General features: G+C 40.9%; 1 protein-coding gene across 2 annotated transcripts; it reads left to right on the top strand.

Moving 5' to 3' along the window:
- The first annotated feature begins 375 nt into the window (after positions 1-375).
- slc35f4 (solute carrier family 35 member F4) lies at positions 376-16,530 on the top strand. 2 transcript variants are annotated; one of them, XM_026152724.2, is made up of 7 exons: positions 376-747; positions 13,213-13,513; positions 13,728-13,947; positions 14,040-14,165; positions 14,254-14,446; positions 15,123-15,212; positions 15,762-16,530. In XM_026152724.2, the coding sequence occupies exons 1-7, from the start codon at positions 519-521 to the stop codon at positions 16,001-16,003; spliced, it is 1,401 nt and encodes a 466-aa protein (XP_026008509.1). In that variant the 5' UTR covers positions 376-518; the 3' UTR covers positions 16,004-16,530. The 2 variants fall into 2 exon arrangements, with proteins under 2 accessions (XP_026008509.1, XP_026008510.1); XM_026152725.2 differs by lacking the exon at positions 376-747 and adding an exon at positions 8,742-9,207.
- The last annotated feature ends 549 nt before the right edge of the window (positions 16,531-17,079 follow it).

The following is a 17,079-nucleotide window of genomic DNA, read 5'->3' as shown; positions in this document are numbered from 1 at the left end:
ATAACAGCGATACCAAGGGGAAGTCAAAAGATCCACTACCCCCAAATAATTGAAAAATACAATTTAGCTGTTTCATTAAACTGAAATGACCGATGCAATACGGTATATTATAGAGATATCATGAAATAAAAAAAACGCATTAGAGTAACTAATTACTGAAAACTCGTTTTACTGATTATTTTAACCACGTTGCTTTTTTATTTCATTTTATAGATACTGCTATAAGCGGACTCTGCTCTTCATCGCTGATCGCAGCCAAGTTTGCCGTCTCTTGTTTTATTAAACACGCATAAAAACGCATGTGATAGTAGTGACACGCCCCCTGGTGTTTCACGGCTGCCAGGCTGCTTGAGTTTGATAACCTTGCTCTGCGTCCGAGAGCATCACTGAAGGAATGTGGATGTGGGTCTGGATGCCTTCCTCATGCTGCTAATTGTTGATGCAGCCCCGGAGGTCTCTCGCATGGTTATCAAGGCTCGTCCCCGGTCTCATCTCATCTCCTCCCGCTCAGACCTACAATGATGAGCACCGAGACTGTTTTTGAGAGTGGAGACCAGCCTTGTATTCGGCTGGAGCCCCTGAAGAGCACACACTTGCCGGGCAAGTCGACGCCGACCGGTGGCAGCTGCGCTGTCTTCACGGACAGCAGCCCCAAAGCGACAGCCAACGGACTGCACGACATTGAGGACCGGATTCTGAGGATCACCGGCTACTACGGCTACAACCCGGGATACTCCAGTCATAGAAGTGAGTGAAAAGATGCCAAAAAAGAAAAAGAAAAAAAAGAAAAAGAAAGTAGTCTGGTGTAGTCATTTGTTGATGTGACAGGTTCACGCATTTATTAGGCAAGTGTGATACTGCGTAAATTAAAGACTGTGGGAAAACGGTGCTGCCTATCAAAGCATGTTATAGCTGCCAAAAGCAAAAATGCTTGTAATTCGGTGTTTGGAAGAAACAGTGTACAATTGCCAAATCTTTTAAATTCTAATTAGGCCTTGTGCAAAATTGGTTAATGAAAACTGGATTTTAATTGTGGCTGTTAAGGAGCAGCAGAGTGTCCATCTCTGCCACTGTCAGCTGGAGGGTGGGTGATGAGCTGGCCCGTCCATCTCTGTTAGTGAGGGGGAGGTGGGGGTAAGGGGGCAGAGAGAGGCATACGAACCAAATGTAGCGCTGCGAGACAATGCAGTTACACAGCAAAGAGCCATGCAGTTAAGTGACTGCTTGAACTGTACTCTAAGGTTGCCAGCTATCGAGCGCTCACATTCCCCACATTGGCGAAGGCTGTGAACAGTCACTCCCAATCAATTGTTTATTCAAAATCTCACAGCTTCTCCTGTGATGGATGGGAATATTACCAGCTATCTCCTGGCATGCTTCAAATACAGCAGTGCGTGTATGTGTTAGCTAAGCTTCTCTATAATTTTCTTCTTGTCAAAGAGGTTTTGATTTGTGTCAGGCATTGCTCTGAATTTGCTGACATTGAGACAATGGCTGTGATTGGAGAAGAGAGCTGATGGTGCACTTTGTTCAGGGATGATCTTTAGAAAACTTGCCCTCCGGTTTTGTTCGAGTGTTGCCATTGGCAGCGGGATTATGAGAGAGAAAAGTGGGGAGAAAAGCACTAAGCTCTTTGAAAAGCCAATCAGTGCTATCATAAATGGCTCTATAGTAATGAAGTGAGGTGAGAGGAGGAGGATTTGACAAGGCCTAAAGCACAGGCACAGATTCACCTTTGTGTTGCATAATTGGCCTAACCACTACGATTTTATGTCGTTTCTCTTTTAAAGGGATTTTTTTCCCGTTAAACAAATTCCCCAAAATGCAGCTGGTCATCATGTGAGTGTCTTGACATTCAGATGCTGAGACCCTTAACCTCAATTAAATTGGGCACGCAACAGCGGCTCCCTAACATCTCCCTCTGGCTGCTACATAAAAGTTCAAACATAAATTCCTGACTTAAATACACATGCAGGAAAACGATGTGCTCTCAATGTTATGGCTTCCCTGCTCTGTGATATACGGTGACAAATCTATTTGAAATCTCAAAGGAAATACCGCCATGCTGATAGGGTCTCATTCAATCGAGAACAGCAGCTGAGGCTCTTTCAGATCAGCTCGGAGCATCTCAATGGCTTTTTAGATAGAGGCTGCGGAAAGAAAAAGCGAAATGAGCCTGTCTTTCATTAACCGCCTCCTGTTTATCAGGGGTGTCAGTTGCAGTAGATTAACCATGAACGCAATCACACATTTTACTTGAGAATGTGTCTACTTGTCTGGATTAATCTATTGAAAGAACACCTGATTAATCAGGAGCAGTCCAAACTTTCAATTGAAGACAGATTGAACAGTTCAGAGGCTTCTGATACAGCACCAGAGTTATGTAACCAGTCCTGAATGACTGGCTCTAATAAATAAAGTATTTTGTATTTTAGAAGCTTGAAGTAGCACTGGCATCATTGATATTTACTTCTAGTTTTTAAATAGTGCAAATATTCCGATGTATATCGCAGAAGGCTGAGATGATAAGGTGCTGTTGCTGATTACTGATTGGCCAGTAAAAAGAGTTTTTTTTTCTGATTATTGAAAGATTGTTTTTGCTATTTTTAAATAAAAATGCCAACATGAAGAACAGTAGGCATTTTCATTATTTTCTGACAACACAGGCTAAATTATTCATCATCTATTTCTGCAAAAAAAAAAGAAGAAGAAAAAAAGAAAAACAAAAAATAATCATCAAATTAAACAATAATGAAGATCAGTATCTGGTGAGGCTCTGGTTTCCAGTTTTTGCAGCCTTGAGTCTGTTATTCTATCGTCTATAATATTCTGTACTTGTGAAAATGAAAGATGGGGTGCTGTCTGTGATATTATTTGAAATATAGGGAGCAGGTGTGGATTACAAGAGCCGTACCAAGGTTATAAAAGATCAGTCAGAAGGTTTTTTTTGACCTGAAAGACATTTCCCATTTTTTAGATAAATCCGTTTCCCCTGTTTTTTTCCATCTATCAATCAAATGAATGAAAGTCCATACAAGGTGCTCTCCAGTGCAGCTTGTCAGTGTTTTTCCTGTGTTTACAGCTCTTAAACACGTAGCTGCTAATCTGACAAAATTTTATTTGCACATCATCATCCTGCTAATTCTTCTTCTCTTTCTTTGCTGCGTCTTGCTGCCTGAAAGCATTGCACTCAAGTACTGTGGTTTGTTTACACTTTGAATCACATGTCCCTCAAGCTGGTGAGTATCATTTTCCATAAAGGACAAGACAAAGGAGCACCTAAATAGAACAGAAGGCCTGTCCTGCCAAGCCTATGGCGTAATGATATATTTAGTAAGATCTTGTTGCCAGTTTGTTCGTATTGCCACTTGCCATCTGTGTTGAATTAGAAGATGCCTCTGAGGGGAATTGTGGACCACATTTGGAGACAAGGTCCGGACTCTAATGCATACAGTACAGTCATGACACAATGGCTGCATGCAGTGACAGAATCTGAGAGGGAAAAAGTAAATGCTTTTCTAAACAAGCAAGGTGCAATATCTCTTGATCCGCTACTTACATGGTTGCACAGCTATGAACGCGTGCTCCAGTGAGAAGCTGTAACGGAATCAATTTTTTAATGAGAAAATAAAAGGAAAGTAAATTCTAACAGAACAATGGTGTGTGAGGCAAATGCTTCCCCAGCACCTCCTGGAAAACATTGCTGTAATTTGCTGGGTGTCTTTTTTGAGGTGGTAATTTAGAAAAAGTGTGTAGTGCGTGTGCGCTCCCCGCTGGGTAAATAGGTACAGTGTAAGAGAAATTGCAGGTACTTGTAGTTGAAGTCCCACTCAGTACTGGACCTATATCTTTTTCACTGCAGGCGTCACAGTAAAGCAGGGGCACACCTGAGCACTCAGAAGGAAATTATATGGAGGAAGGGCAGGAAAGGCAACCATTTATCACAGAGCAGTGTGTTTTTATGTCTACTTCTGTCCACAGACAAAGTCTAGAAACATAAGGAAAGAAGACAGATGATGATTGTGAATCTATACATGCCTGTGAGCGTGCTTTAAAATCAGACAGTGTTCACACTAGATGAATATCCCTTTTCTTCCTCAAACATTCTGTATGTGCACATACTTATTTTGGACCGTCCCGTTCCCATGCCTGCTCACTCTGTGCTATTTATAGCCAGGCCAACGAATGGGATATGAGCTTTGCCTGAATGACTCCTGGAGTGCTGTTAGTCCTCAATGCTCCTGCAAAAGCACAGAACTAACCTGGGAGTAATGGGTGCAATATTTCTCCATGAGAGTTACAGAAGTGCTGACCTATTCTTGTGCGACTGTACACTCGATGTTGTAGTATTGCAGCCCATTTCAGGTGATAAAATTGAAGAAAAAAAAAAGAAAGATTTTTTTTTTAGCTCACCTCAGCAATTTATGGTTAGGAACTTTGTTTTGCAAGTATCTTGGGGCTATTGCAGAGATTATCGCCCACAAAGACACTTGAACCCCAGCTGCTCTGGATGCGTCTGTCACTGTGTGAGCGGGTTAATGGCTGTAGTGTAAAAGCCCTTTGAGTGATCAGTAAGAAATAAAGGAGCATATACATTACAGCCAACTGCTGTCATGCAAAGTAACATTACATAATATGGGAAGAGAGTATGTGTGTGTGCGTGCATTGCTGCTACACTGAGGTATGAGCTGCAGCCAAACATTGCCCTCTTGTGGTCTGTAAATCTAATCACATCAATAAATCTTTGTAAAAATGTTTCCATCATTTTTAGAAAGTCAGTGGGATTATTTGTTTGTGAACTGGACCAACAAAACAAACCCCAGAAATAATGACCAAGCCATATTTTATTAAAGTGTTATTAAATTCCCAAACTGATCTACTTAGTAAAGTCAGTATCTGTGGTGTTATTAATCAGGCGTACCCAAAGTTTCCACAGTCAAATGGCCATACACCACAGGTATGGGATGTCGGTGCATTTTACTTGGTTATTGGATTTAGTGATAGAGCACAAACAAAAGAAGAAAGCAGCATGGGTCTGGGTGTCTGTTTTGTGTGTGTGTGTGTGTGTGTGTGTGTGTGTGTGTGTGTGTGGGAGGGGGGTGACATTTACTTACAAACAAGCTCAACTTGCTTAACATAGAAGAACATTAACACTCGTGTAGGTTTTCAATGTCTACATGAAATGAGAACAACAAAATATAATAAAACAAAGCAAAAAGACCCCAACAAAAAACGAACAAAACCAAACCAATTGAGTGTAGGTCTGTGTAGACAAAAAATAAATAGTTCCCACAGTAACAGACTGAACCCACTAAACTCACAGTAATAGCCATATCCTTGCTTTGACGCTTTGGGGTCCACAGGGACTAAGTAAAGCGCTATACAAATACAGGCCATTTACCATTTTTTTACCACTTTGTTCAGTTGGCTCAGAAGGACAAATCCTATTAATTGTGAATGCTAACTGGGCCTAGTTTAACACACACTGATGTTGATATTTTAAAATGTACTTTGTTATTGTTTTAATATAAAAAAATCACCATAACTTTGACTGCGTAGTGCAGAAATGTGAGTGACTCAACCCTTTAAGGCTTGGAGAAAATTGTCTCTTTAAGAGTTTTTTTCCCCGTGTTCCTGTCCCACCTGTAATGCAGCCAATCATATTTACCACTAGATGTCCTCATCTTCAAATGTTCTCAGTACCTTGGGTTGAGTTGTTGAGGTACCGTGTCTGGATACACACCTGAAATTTGTTCAAAGGCTTTTCAGCTAAAATTAGCGCCCTGTGCTCGTCGTCTTTGCTCCCGGACCTTGTTGAGATGTGATGAGTAACAGAGAGGTGCTAAAGACAAAGACCCGTCTACTGCAAACTGTCGAGCATTAGTTAATCTGAATGACAAAAGAGCTTGAATGGGTCGAGTGCGTCAGTGTGCACAGGAGACTGTGTTGCTATGGAGGTAAAGAGGGAGGATGCTGTGGTATACTGTGCTTTGATCAGTTATGCTTGCAGACCATTTTGTTATATAGACACACTTTCCATTTTATTAGCTACTCTAAAAAGGGATTATTATTAGAATTTTTTCTGTCTTTCTTTCTTAGTTAGAGAGTTATTGAATGATTGAAGTTCATGTATGGTTTGCTTGAATTGTAGAATAAAATGCAGATATGTTGTAAAGGTCTGATGGGAATGAATGATCAGTAACTTTCCTCTCAGCAGTAACAAAAAAGAAAGCATCCAAAGTTAGATGTAGGCCGAACAGTATAGTAACGCAGGATAGAGAAAGCAATAATCTTCTTAAAACTTAGAGTTGTTAGTCCAATATTTGAGATTGAACTGTGACAAGAGGTATTTCTCTTAATCCGATACTGATTCGAATCCCAGGATTTGCTGACTGGGTCGCTCCTCTGTCCCCTCAGTGTCTAGGTGTTGGCTCCTCTCATCAGCAGGTCTATTTTTACATTTAACCCTCCAGCTTGTCCCTGGATTACGTATTCAGTCCTGCTTGTCACACATTAAATGTGCAAACATTTTAAAACAATGCTGATTCTGGTTGCATAATTTAAAGCATTAGTATTCTTGTTACACTCATTCTGTAACTGGGTGACCCCAGGGAATAAATGTGCCTGCATCACAACGTCATCCTAAAACTGAAAGTAGAGAAGTGCTTTTTTCAAAGTGTTGAACTCTAACAGATGAATTACCATAATGTTACTGGAACGTGGCCCCAAATTTTTAGTGTCTTTTTGTCACTTGCAAGAAACAGCCAAACAATAACTGTGCTGTTTTCTATTCTCTCGCAGCCTGAAGAATGCACAACAAATACTCTGATCTGTTATGCCCTTTGTAGCTTTGCCAGATCTTTGGCTGATCAGCATTTGAAACGGGAGGCAGACGTTAACAGAAATCCTGGAGCAGACATGCTGCAAATAGCTTTCAGTATTCACAGCCAGCCAACTTAGGCAAAAATCACATTGCAGTTACTGTACTGAGTGGTTCCCCTGTTTCCTGTTTCTCAGGTCACATTGCTCCTGGTCTTGCTTCTCCAATTCAGATTTTACTGTAAGATTTCATAGTAATATTTATTACTGGCTGCATCGCCTCATGTGTCTGACCGCATATACTTTGGCACTGATATGTTGTTGACGTAGAGGCCAGAGTGATATTTAGGTCCATTAAATCTTCAGGTAGATAAACCACAGCATCAGATTGAATAACTGCATGGCTTTCCTTGAAATGGAAACTCCTGACCAACTATAATCCTGAGCCTGACTCACAAACGCTATTCCGATCATCAACATAGCTGCTGATGAGGGTTTCCCTTGACTGTGCAGCAGTGACGGATAAAATATTAAAATCCTTCGTTAAAGTACCAGCATATAATAAATAAATAAACAGCTAACATCCACAGAAATTTCTGCATAAATAAAGAAATTCTTATCAAAAGTGCTTACAGTGATTATGGATTTTTTTTTAAGAACCACACTACAGTGATTTATCATAAATGGACATTTGTTGAATTTTTAAAATTAGGACTGACTTGTAGGAAAGTGTTTTCATTTTCTTGGTAAGGTGGCCCTGAGAGGTCAAACATAATACAAACTGAGAAGCTTCTGAAGTGACAGAAACCAAAACACGGAAAGGATCGCACTGAGACGCACTTAAAAGACGCTGTGGATTCATTTGTGTTGTAAGGGAGAAAAATGTGATTCATATAATACACAAAACACACTTCTGTTGTGATTCATACATTTTCTTTTCCATTTCTCCTTTGTTTTCTTCAACTTGTTTTGTGTGTTTTTGTAGAGTTTCTGTACTTGCTGGCCTTTTCTTACGTTGTAATGCGTTTGACCTCTCCGGCCCACCGTATCTTGGTGATCTATGTGTTATGTAGAGTCTTTTCTTACCTTCTGCCTTCAAGTAAATTTGGTACAATGGAACGACACAGAGGGGAAGTACCTCTGCTTTGCTTAACCTGATTTCTTACGTGCATGAAATTATAAGAATAACAGGGGAGCTCTTGACTTCCATCCAAGTCAGCAACAGATAACCAGTGTGATTCTTCATTTAAGTAAACAGATACAGAACACTGTAAGTGATTGTTTTACTAACTCGTAATGTATTCTGCTTTAAATAACTCAGATTCAGATTGTAGAATATGGAAATAACGCGTGAGTACCGTGCAATAATAAAATGCAAACATATAGTAGTGGAGTGTGGATTATGTGGGTAAAAAGGCCTATTTTCCCTCTGAGAGAACTAAGATGACCTCTGTGCACAACAGGATTTAAATGCCTGGGATTGTCATGTATTCTTTTGTAGTATGCACATGGTTTTTGCCTTTTTCATATCGTCGTTCAATTGACTAATGTGTCAGGGTTTGAGGCAACAAGACGGAGAGAGCTCTACTAATAATATGACTCTCAAGGGGTAGTCAAGAGCAGGAGAGGTGCCAAGGAAAGAGAGAGGCATTGCAAGACAGAGGGCAAGAGTTTGTACAGGGGGGGAGATTAAAGAGAGAGAGAGATGGAAAAAGTAAGGAGAGCCTTGTCAGGTAGAAAAGAGAGGGGAGGAGGAAAAGAGGGGGCACAGCTAGCACAGCATAAATTTGCCTGAGCTGCTTGGTTACCTTCCAAACAAAGCTGCTGATTTGCGGAGCAAAGGAAGAGGAGGGAAAAGTGAGTGAGACAGACACGAAAAGAGGAGGGGGAGGATAGAAAGAGATGAGGGGAGTGATTGCACCATGCCACACACACTTGAAGCTCAGTCTCCCTTGGAGACACTGGCAGAGCTGGATCACGGCATGATAGAGCAACTGTAGGGTCTCCACTTCGCTACACTTCCACTTCGCTATCACCACTGAGCTGTGGCACTATACAGACGTGCTGGGCTAGAGAGGAACAGAGAGTCAGGACTTGAGTCCTGGAAGGAGACTAAAGATTTGACAGAGACCTAGGAAGAGGAGGAGGAGGCAGTCAAGAGTGTGAAGAAAAAGCGGAGGAGTCGGGAGTCTGAGGATGCACGGAGCGAGCTGAAGGAGCTGCTGAGCTTGCAGCAGCAGCCAAGCAACACTTCTAAACTCAAATACACACTACTTCCAGGGGAGGACAGTGTGTGGTGCCCCCAGTGGAGGATGAAGAAGCACTCAGCCCGAGTGGCTCCTCTCAGCTCATACAGCACTCAGGTCCTGACCTGCCCTAACTCTGAAGGTAAACTGAAAGCTCCAAAGAGACACAAGATGCCATTTATACTGTACTGGAGTATACTGTATGCATTGTGTGTGTAAATAGAAAAATAAGATACGACAAAGTACTTAACTTTTATTTTCAGGGTCACGAGTGACATTTTGTTTCCTACAAGGCATCAAATACACCAAAGTGCCATGTAGAGTCTATAAGTCTTCATAGGAAATATTGAGATTTTAATAAATATGGACGTTTCCAAATTATATCCTGCTCCATTTACATGAGAGCAGCCTTTGGATCTAAAAACTGTTTGAATTTGAATACTGTAAAAAAAATGTTTTCTATTATTTCAGCCTCCTGGTAGCAGTGTAATGGTAATGGAGTGTGTAAAGCCTGTTGTTGTTCCCCCTCATCTGATTAAACATTTTAGCCCCCCACCTTTAACTCTGTTAACAGAGATTACTGTGATGCCACTAATCAACTTTTCATCAGCATCATGATATCCATGTCTCATCTTCAGGCCTAATTTGGATAAAGACTTAATGCGTTTTGACCTGAGCTAAGCTGGCTAAAAACTGCAGACAAGACTATGAGCCTCTTATTGGATTCAACGGGCCTCCATCAATCACTGCCGTGCAACATTAGTGGTGGCGATAAAGGAGAAAATGGATTAAAATGTGAGGTTCCAGAAGCATACTGCATCACGATGAATGGATAAATGGGTGCCGGTGGTGACTGATGCTATGCAGCACTGGGTTTTCTGCAATGAAGTGTTCTAGCACTTCCAAATACTCTGACTCCATGTCTGAACCGATATAAGCTACTGTGCATTTAACCTATAAAACTATAAAAAACCTCAAAATATTACACTTTTTTATCCCGAGTATCACTGCAGTGGATGCTTCTTTGACATGAGGAAATTAGCTTTTCTTGGGTTACATTTAACACACTGTTCATTTTATCCTGACTTGTAGATTTTAATATTTGTGCATGTATTCATTCTTTTATCCAATCACATTTTACCTACCAAAGCACCAAAACTGATCATCACTCACTTAAAAAAAAAAAAAAAAAAACACCCCAGCGCTAAGTAACTAATTATTCATCATGGACATACAGATACCTTAACACTACTAACCTTAAATTTGAGCTTTTCATAAAACTTGCCCTGAGTTGGACTGAATTTACCTTCACTCCTGCAGTACTGTGTTGTCAGCCTGTGTTTAGCAGAGATTATTGTTTCCTTTGCAAAATTTTACCACCAATATTTGTCAGCAATAATACTGTCTGCTATGAGAATACAATTTTGGCAATGGGAGCAACTTTTATGAGACAGGGGAATAGTAGAGTTATAATATTACTGCGTCTTGGCATCAGATGAGCCTGTTGTGGCTTTTACCTCAGGACAGAAAAGCTTGCATCTGACACTAAAAGCTTTAGGTTTTGTCGGTGCTGTGAAACACAAACCATCCTGCTGTGTGGATGAAGAAAAACAGACCTAAAGTAAAAAAAAAAAAAAAAATTAAAATAAATAAAAGAGCTGCTTCTCTATTGCAGAAATATCGGATCTCAGTTTTTTCCACTTAGCAACCACCAGGTTCATTAGTTTGATTAAGAACCCTTGCTGTGACAGAATGCAATTAAATGAAATCCCTCGATGATCCTGCAGAAACTGTATCGAAGGTGAGCTTTTTGCCTTTAACACATCCCCTGAATAGAAACAGTTTAAGTGCTGTTCTCCTGCGAGCGTTTTTTGTGGTGGGGGTTGAACTCATTATTACTTTTGAATTGTTGGGTGCTAAATAATATTTTTCTTTTGCACTTTGAAGGCTCGTAAAAGCCTTCAAAGTGTAAATGGTCATTGAAGAATTTTCCACTCTGCACCGTGGACAGACGGTCAGTGCTGCAGCAATGCAGTGTTGGAAAATACATTCACGTGAGCTTTATTGGAGCTACTTTACTCGGGTGTTTCCATTTTATGCTAAATTTGTAATATGCCTCATTCCACAGTTTTTTTGTTTGTTTTTTTACACCAATACATTAACTAGAAAGCTCACTGGTGCTTTGCAGTTGAAAAACAAGTTATTTGTCTATAATGAGGAATGCTTTTTTTCTTTTAAAACACTCATTTGGTTTCATCTAAATAATTGTTTGAGGCCCAGACTGGAATAAAACTGTATTACTATAAAAAATATATATTTGTTAACTTCTCCATTACCTGTACCCTAAAGCACAGCTAGCCTGCCTAGAGACTACTACACTCAAAAAAATATTTGTTCCCTAATTCTGACTTTAATTAATTTGATTATATCTAAATTTTACAATTTGAAATGTTAAATTTAATGGAACCAGGTCAAATGAAATTTGACTAGCATATATTTTTCTTTTATTTATTATAGTTACATTTTACTTTAAATCATTACTTTGTGTTTTAGTGTACTGAGCATTGAAAAACATGTTTTTTTCTTCTTTCTAACCCCATTTAGCATCTTTTTCTGCAGTGAACTAAAATCTTTAAAGGAACACAAAGTATAATGCATATAAAGTTAAGTTAAAATGCACTGATGTATCACTAATGCAAAAGTTGATACTGATACTCAGTTTAGGGAAACCAATTTTCTTCAGAGTGCCTCCTTTCATGTGATGCTAAGTACATGTAGAGGATAATACACTGATACGATCTTAAATGCAGGACTTTTAATTGCAAAGGAGCATTTTTATGTTCTTATTTTTTTACTTCTATCCTTGAACTGATTGAAGACGGCTGCCAGTAATGACTGTGTCCAATCTGCAATTTTATAATCTCTTGGGCAGTTTTTCAGCCACTGAGTGCCGGCGATGATCTCATGCACTTATAAAGGATATATACCACGTTTGGCAAGACTTTTGATTGTTTTATGAAGTTACTCATCAACTTACTTTCAAAGTTTGGTGACGTTTTCCTCTGTTTGCATCCTGTAAAAAGAAGGAATGGATTTTAAAACACATACTGGCATCTGATCACATAAGGAACTTTACAAAAACTAAACTTCTACCAGCTGTCCTACTGATAAAATGGCTGTTTGATCAAAGAGTTTGCTCTTCACACACTGTGTTACAGCTTCTTTTGATGTAAGAAATGATTATTTACTGCACTTGTTGGTACAATCCATTTCCAGTACACGTCACTGACTTGTGCTCCCATTGCTTGACATCCTGCTGAGGTCTTTTTGCAGATAACAAACAGAAGACTATCGCATGCAATAATGAGCACCCCTGTGTTGTGAAGAGGAGAGCTACTACTGCTACACGTTCTAGTGTGGTTGCAGGGCTCTGGTGTCTGTGGCGGAAATGGCAGAGCTTTAGGTGCTGAGCTAGCAAACAGCCAGCACATGTCATCTTTTATTCCTGCCCTGGTGTAAATTGATCACACTGTTGAGAGGTAAAGAACAGATCTGAGCTCACACACATCCCACTTTGCTTTCTCTGATCGTCCATAAAGGCACTGGGACATACGTATCATTTAACCTTTGCAATTTGGATGTTCCAGTAAAGTTCCAGTAAATTCCTTTTCACAGCAGCGATACAAGAACAGTGTCCCATGAGCACCAAGGTTGGCCTGACTTTCATGTTGACTGTCATGTGGTTAGGTTTACTTTTGCTCTCTGGGCATCGGGTTTCTGTGCACATCTGGCTACAAAGGGAGTACAGTACATGCTGCATCATGAGGCAACCAAGCTATTTATGGCATGTGCAGCGTGCACCGTGTTAACCCGATGCATTTTAAACGGAGCCTCAATTGTGCCACCACAGCAAGAAAGGCAAACTGAGGCAGTGATCACTAAGGACGACTGATCGATGAAGCTCATGTGCTGGAACCCAGACAGGAAGCCACAATGCAGGCAGCACTGAAGTCTATATATAGTGGTGCAAAAAATACAAAAGTTGTTAAGTTTAAACTCATTATACTAATCAAAATTATTCAGATGAAATCTGATGCTAGCTGTGGATTTCTTTTAATTTTTCTCCCCCCTTCTTGACTCTCATCAGGAGAGGATGGCTCGGAATCTCACGCAGAGACACCAGGAAGTGAGACCAGTATGGAGAGCCAGTCCTTCCATACGTGCGCCAACACGGCTCTGAAGGTGCTGGGTGGTTTGCTGATGGTGCTGTGTGTTTCCTCCTCCTGGGTGGGTACCACTCAGGTGGTGAAGCTGACCTTCCAGTCATTCTCCTGTCCCTTCTTCATCTCCTGGTTCAGCAGCAACTGGAACATCCTCATCTTCCCCATCTACTACTCGGGACATGTCGTCACCACACGGGAGAAGCAGACCCCCATCCAGAAATTCAGGTAAACCTCATTTAAGAAGTTTTAAGAAGCCAAGTGTGATATCTGAGGAGGTTCCGATCTATTATCATTTTACCTCTGGTGAGTTGGAACCAGTATTAAACCACCCTCAAGCCTGTGAGAGCCAAACAACCATCATGTCCATTCTCTAAACACAGTCTTCCAAACAATGAAGCATTTCCATTCAGAAGACTTTACTGGTGTTTTTCTCTAACAGGGAGTGCAGCAAGCTCTTTGGGGAGGATGGAATGACTCTCAAGCTTTTTGTAAAGAGGACAGCACCCTTCTCAATCCTGTGGACACTGACCAACTACCTGTACCTCTTAGCCTTGAAGAAATTGACCGCCACTGATGTCTCTGCCCTCTACTGTTGCCACAAAGCTTTTGTTTTTCTCCTCTCATGGATTGTCCTCAAGGACCGGTTCATGGGTGTTCGGGTCTGTATGAAAACAAGAAGGAGATTGTTTATTACCTGTTTAACACAAGCTTTTACTACTTCAAAATGTGTCATCTATGTGTCTATGTGCAGATTGTGGCTGCCATAATGGCCATCACAGGTATTGTCATGATGGCTTATGCTGACGGTTTCCATGGTGATTCCTTTGTGGGTGTGGCATTGGCTGTGGGCTCAGCCTCAACTTCAGCTCTTTATAAGGTCAGGCTTCCTCATAAGCCCGTTCCAGTCTGAGCTATGCTTGATTTTTGATTGCATCGTGTCAACTCTTTGTTTTCTCACCATCCAGGTGCTGTTCAAGATGTTCCTAGGCAGCGCCAACCTTGGAGAAGTGGCTCATTTTCTTTCCACCATGGGCTTTTTCAACCTCATCTTCATCTCCTGTGTGCCCCTCATCCTGTATTTCACCAGGGTAGAGCACTGGGGCTCACTCTCCTCACTGCCGTGGGGATACATGTGTGGACTGGCAGGACTGTGGCTGGGTGAGAGTGCATATACACCGGATGGTTTCATCCACATGTACAAACCATTTTGGATCATTTTAAGGCTTTTAGTATAACTATAGGGATTCATTTCTTATAGTTACCATCAGTCACTCGGTGGATATGATGTTTATATTGTCTGAATACAGGATCTGTAGGCAAAGGGCATTATTTTAAGTATCGGAAATTTTCCACTTTCCGTTTGTTGTCTGCTTTTAGCCCCAGTAATGGAACGTTAGCTATCGACTGACAACAATTTAGCTTTTTATTCGCTTTTTGAAATATATGTGTATTCATAAATAATGGTGAGTGGAAGGAAGTGTTCCATTATCCACTTTCCAGATAACCTGGCAAGACCATAAGCTACAAAATATTGGCCGCCATCCCCAGTGGCTAGGTCAGATAACTAAGCTAATGGGTTCCCAGATGAGACGTTTCACCTCTCATCCGAGAAGCTTCTTCGGTTCTTAGAGTCAGTGGTGGACAGTCCCAGATTTATGCCCACCATTTGACTCTTAGAACTGAAGAAGCTTCTCGGATGAGAGGTGAAACGTCTTCAAGCAACTTAAAGAAGTCCAGACGCTTTTCTTTCCAAGCTCCTTAGACAACGATGACCTGGATGACTGAGAACCTTCACAGAGTCTTCTGTTTCTTCTGTCTTCTGTTTCTTTTGCAGTGTTCAACATCCTGGTCCATGTTGGTGTGGTACTGACTTACCCCATTCTGATCTCTATAGGGACACTGCTCAGTGTGCCGGGAAATGCAGGTAAGGTTTCTATTATCTGCCATTCACTGATCATTTTGATGTAAAATAATATGATTGTAAAAAATGGAGTAAACGGCCACACATACTGTGGCGCTGTATTGAGAGGTCAGCATTTAGGGCCACTGTAGCAAACAGATTACACAGCAAGTCTGCCTCTTTTGTCCCGGAAACCCAATCATCAGTGTGCCTCGACAGATCCTGCAACCATCCTCTTGCTAAGGGAGGATCAGATTCCCAAGGCAACACAAATGCCTGCAGACGAGTTCTTTTCCTTAATGGTCTGTATGAAGGTCAGTGGGTTACGGGAACCTGTCCCAGGGCTCCAGACCACAAAGACACAGAGGATAAAGTGGATTGCTTGTGCTGATTATAAGCTGCATTTGTTACACTAATCCCCCTACAGCCGCACTGTCCTGTGGTTTATCTTACTTTATGTAATTAATCTCGATTTGATTGTGTTTCTCTCTCATCCTTCACACTCTCTATCCCCATCCTGCTCTCTGGCTCCCTCTTTTGTTCCCACCCATATTTATTCCCCTCTCACTCTAGCTGTAGATCTTTTGAAACATGAGGTGATCTTCAGTGTGGTGCGACTGGCTGCCACCTGCATCATCTGCCTGGGCTTCCTGCTCATGCTGCTACCAGAGGAATGGGACTCAGTCACTCTGCGTTTCTTGGCCACCATTGCGGACAAAAAGTCAGAGGACCACGGCGAGGAGCTCACAGACTCCAGCACCCACACTCGAAGCCGCAGTCGCGCAAATGGCACTGTCTCCATTCCCTTGGCATGACATGCTCTGATAGTAACCTCTGTTAACCAGTCTGGAAACTCCACATTTCTCCAGAGCCCACACTGGAGGTGTGGTGGGACGCTCAGTCCATGTGGACTCATCTATCAGGAAGTGAGGCAGTAACGTCTTGAACTTCAAACTTCACTCTGGAGACGTACTGTTTCTATCACTTCACAACAACAGGGGAAACTGAAAACATTTATGGATCATGCAACTTGAAAGAGCTGAAAGTGTTATTTACTTTCTTGACATACTTGCCGCGCTCCATCCCTCGCACGCACCCAAACCAAGAGCTGACTGGCTCCCCTTGAGATGCTCTGCAGACTGTATTCTGTGAATATAACTATCAGCGGGGCCAGTTTGGCTCAGTCTTACACATATTTATGATATTTATTTAGATCTGTATCAATAAGAGTAATAATTTTAAATCTTACTGAATAGCGTTATATAGAAGAATGATGATTATACTATGCTTAATGTACAGGATCTTTTGATTTTGTAATAAAAGTCTTAAAACCCACAAAAAAGCTGCATCTAACTGAGAATCACATGTATGTATTTCTAATATTTTTGGAAAAACTTCTAGCTTCAGAACTTTATTGCCTGGATAACTGAAAAGCATTCGTATACATTTATATACAGATAATGGTGCTGGAAAAACTTCACATCCCAAAGACCAAAGCAACGGCTCCACTGTTTCTAAGCAAAGCTCTGACATGAGGTCACATTTTTGGTATTAATATTAGACTAATATTTTAGAACTGATAAACTGACTGTATATTTATTTGACACAAATAAATGTAAAAAAAATAAAAATAAAAAAAGCAAATGACTGCACCCTGAATCACATTATCAGCAGAGTAATATTAAAACATTTTTTTATTTAATCGAATCTTCTCTGCCATTACAAATTATTTACTGAATATATAATATTAGTCAAGCTAGCTATAAAGATGGAAACACACCTATCAGAATGAACTAAAGCAGACTGTTGTCCCTTTGACCATTAACTGCTCATGGACAAGTATTTTTAGCAAAATTAAGTAGTGTGATTCATTCAGTATTAGTATTCTCTG

Source organism: Astatotilapia calliptera, chromosome 19 (genome assembly GCF_964374335.1).
Source record: "Astatotilapia calliptera chromosome 19, fAstCal68.1, whole genome shotgun sequence".
NCBI classification, from domain to species: Eukaryota; Metazoa; Chordata; class Actinopteri; order Cichliformes; family Cichlidae; genus Astatotilapia; species Astatotilapia calliptera.
This window is presented reverse-complemented; position numbering and strand designations above follow the sequence as displayed.

Excerpts from the sequence above, each read along its gene's own strand:
- slc35f4 (XM_026152724.2), top strand. The coding sequence starts at position 519 with ATGATGAGCACCGAGACTGTTTTTGAGAGTGGAGACCAGCCTTGTATT. Across the intron at positions 13,514-13,727 it reads ACCCCCATCCAGAAATTCAG|GGAGTGCAGCAAGCTCTTTG; the intron begins GTAAACCTCATT and ends TTTCTCTAACAG. Across the intron at positions 14,447-15,122 it reads ACTGGCAGGACTGTGGCTGG|TGTTCAACATCCTGGTCCAT; the intron begins GTGAGAGTGCAT and ends TTTCTTTTGCAG.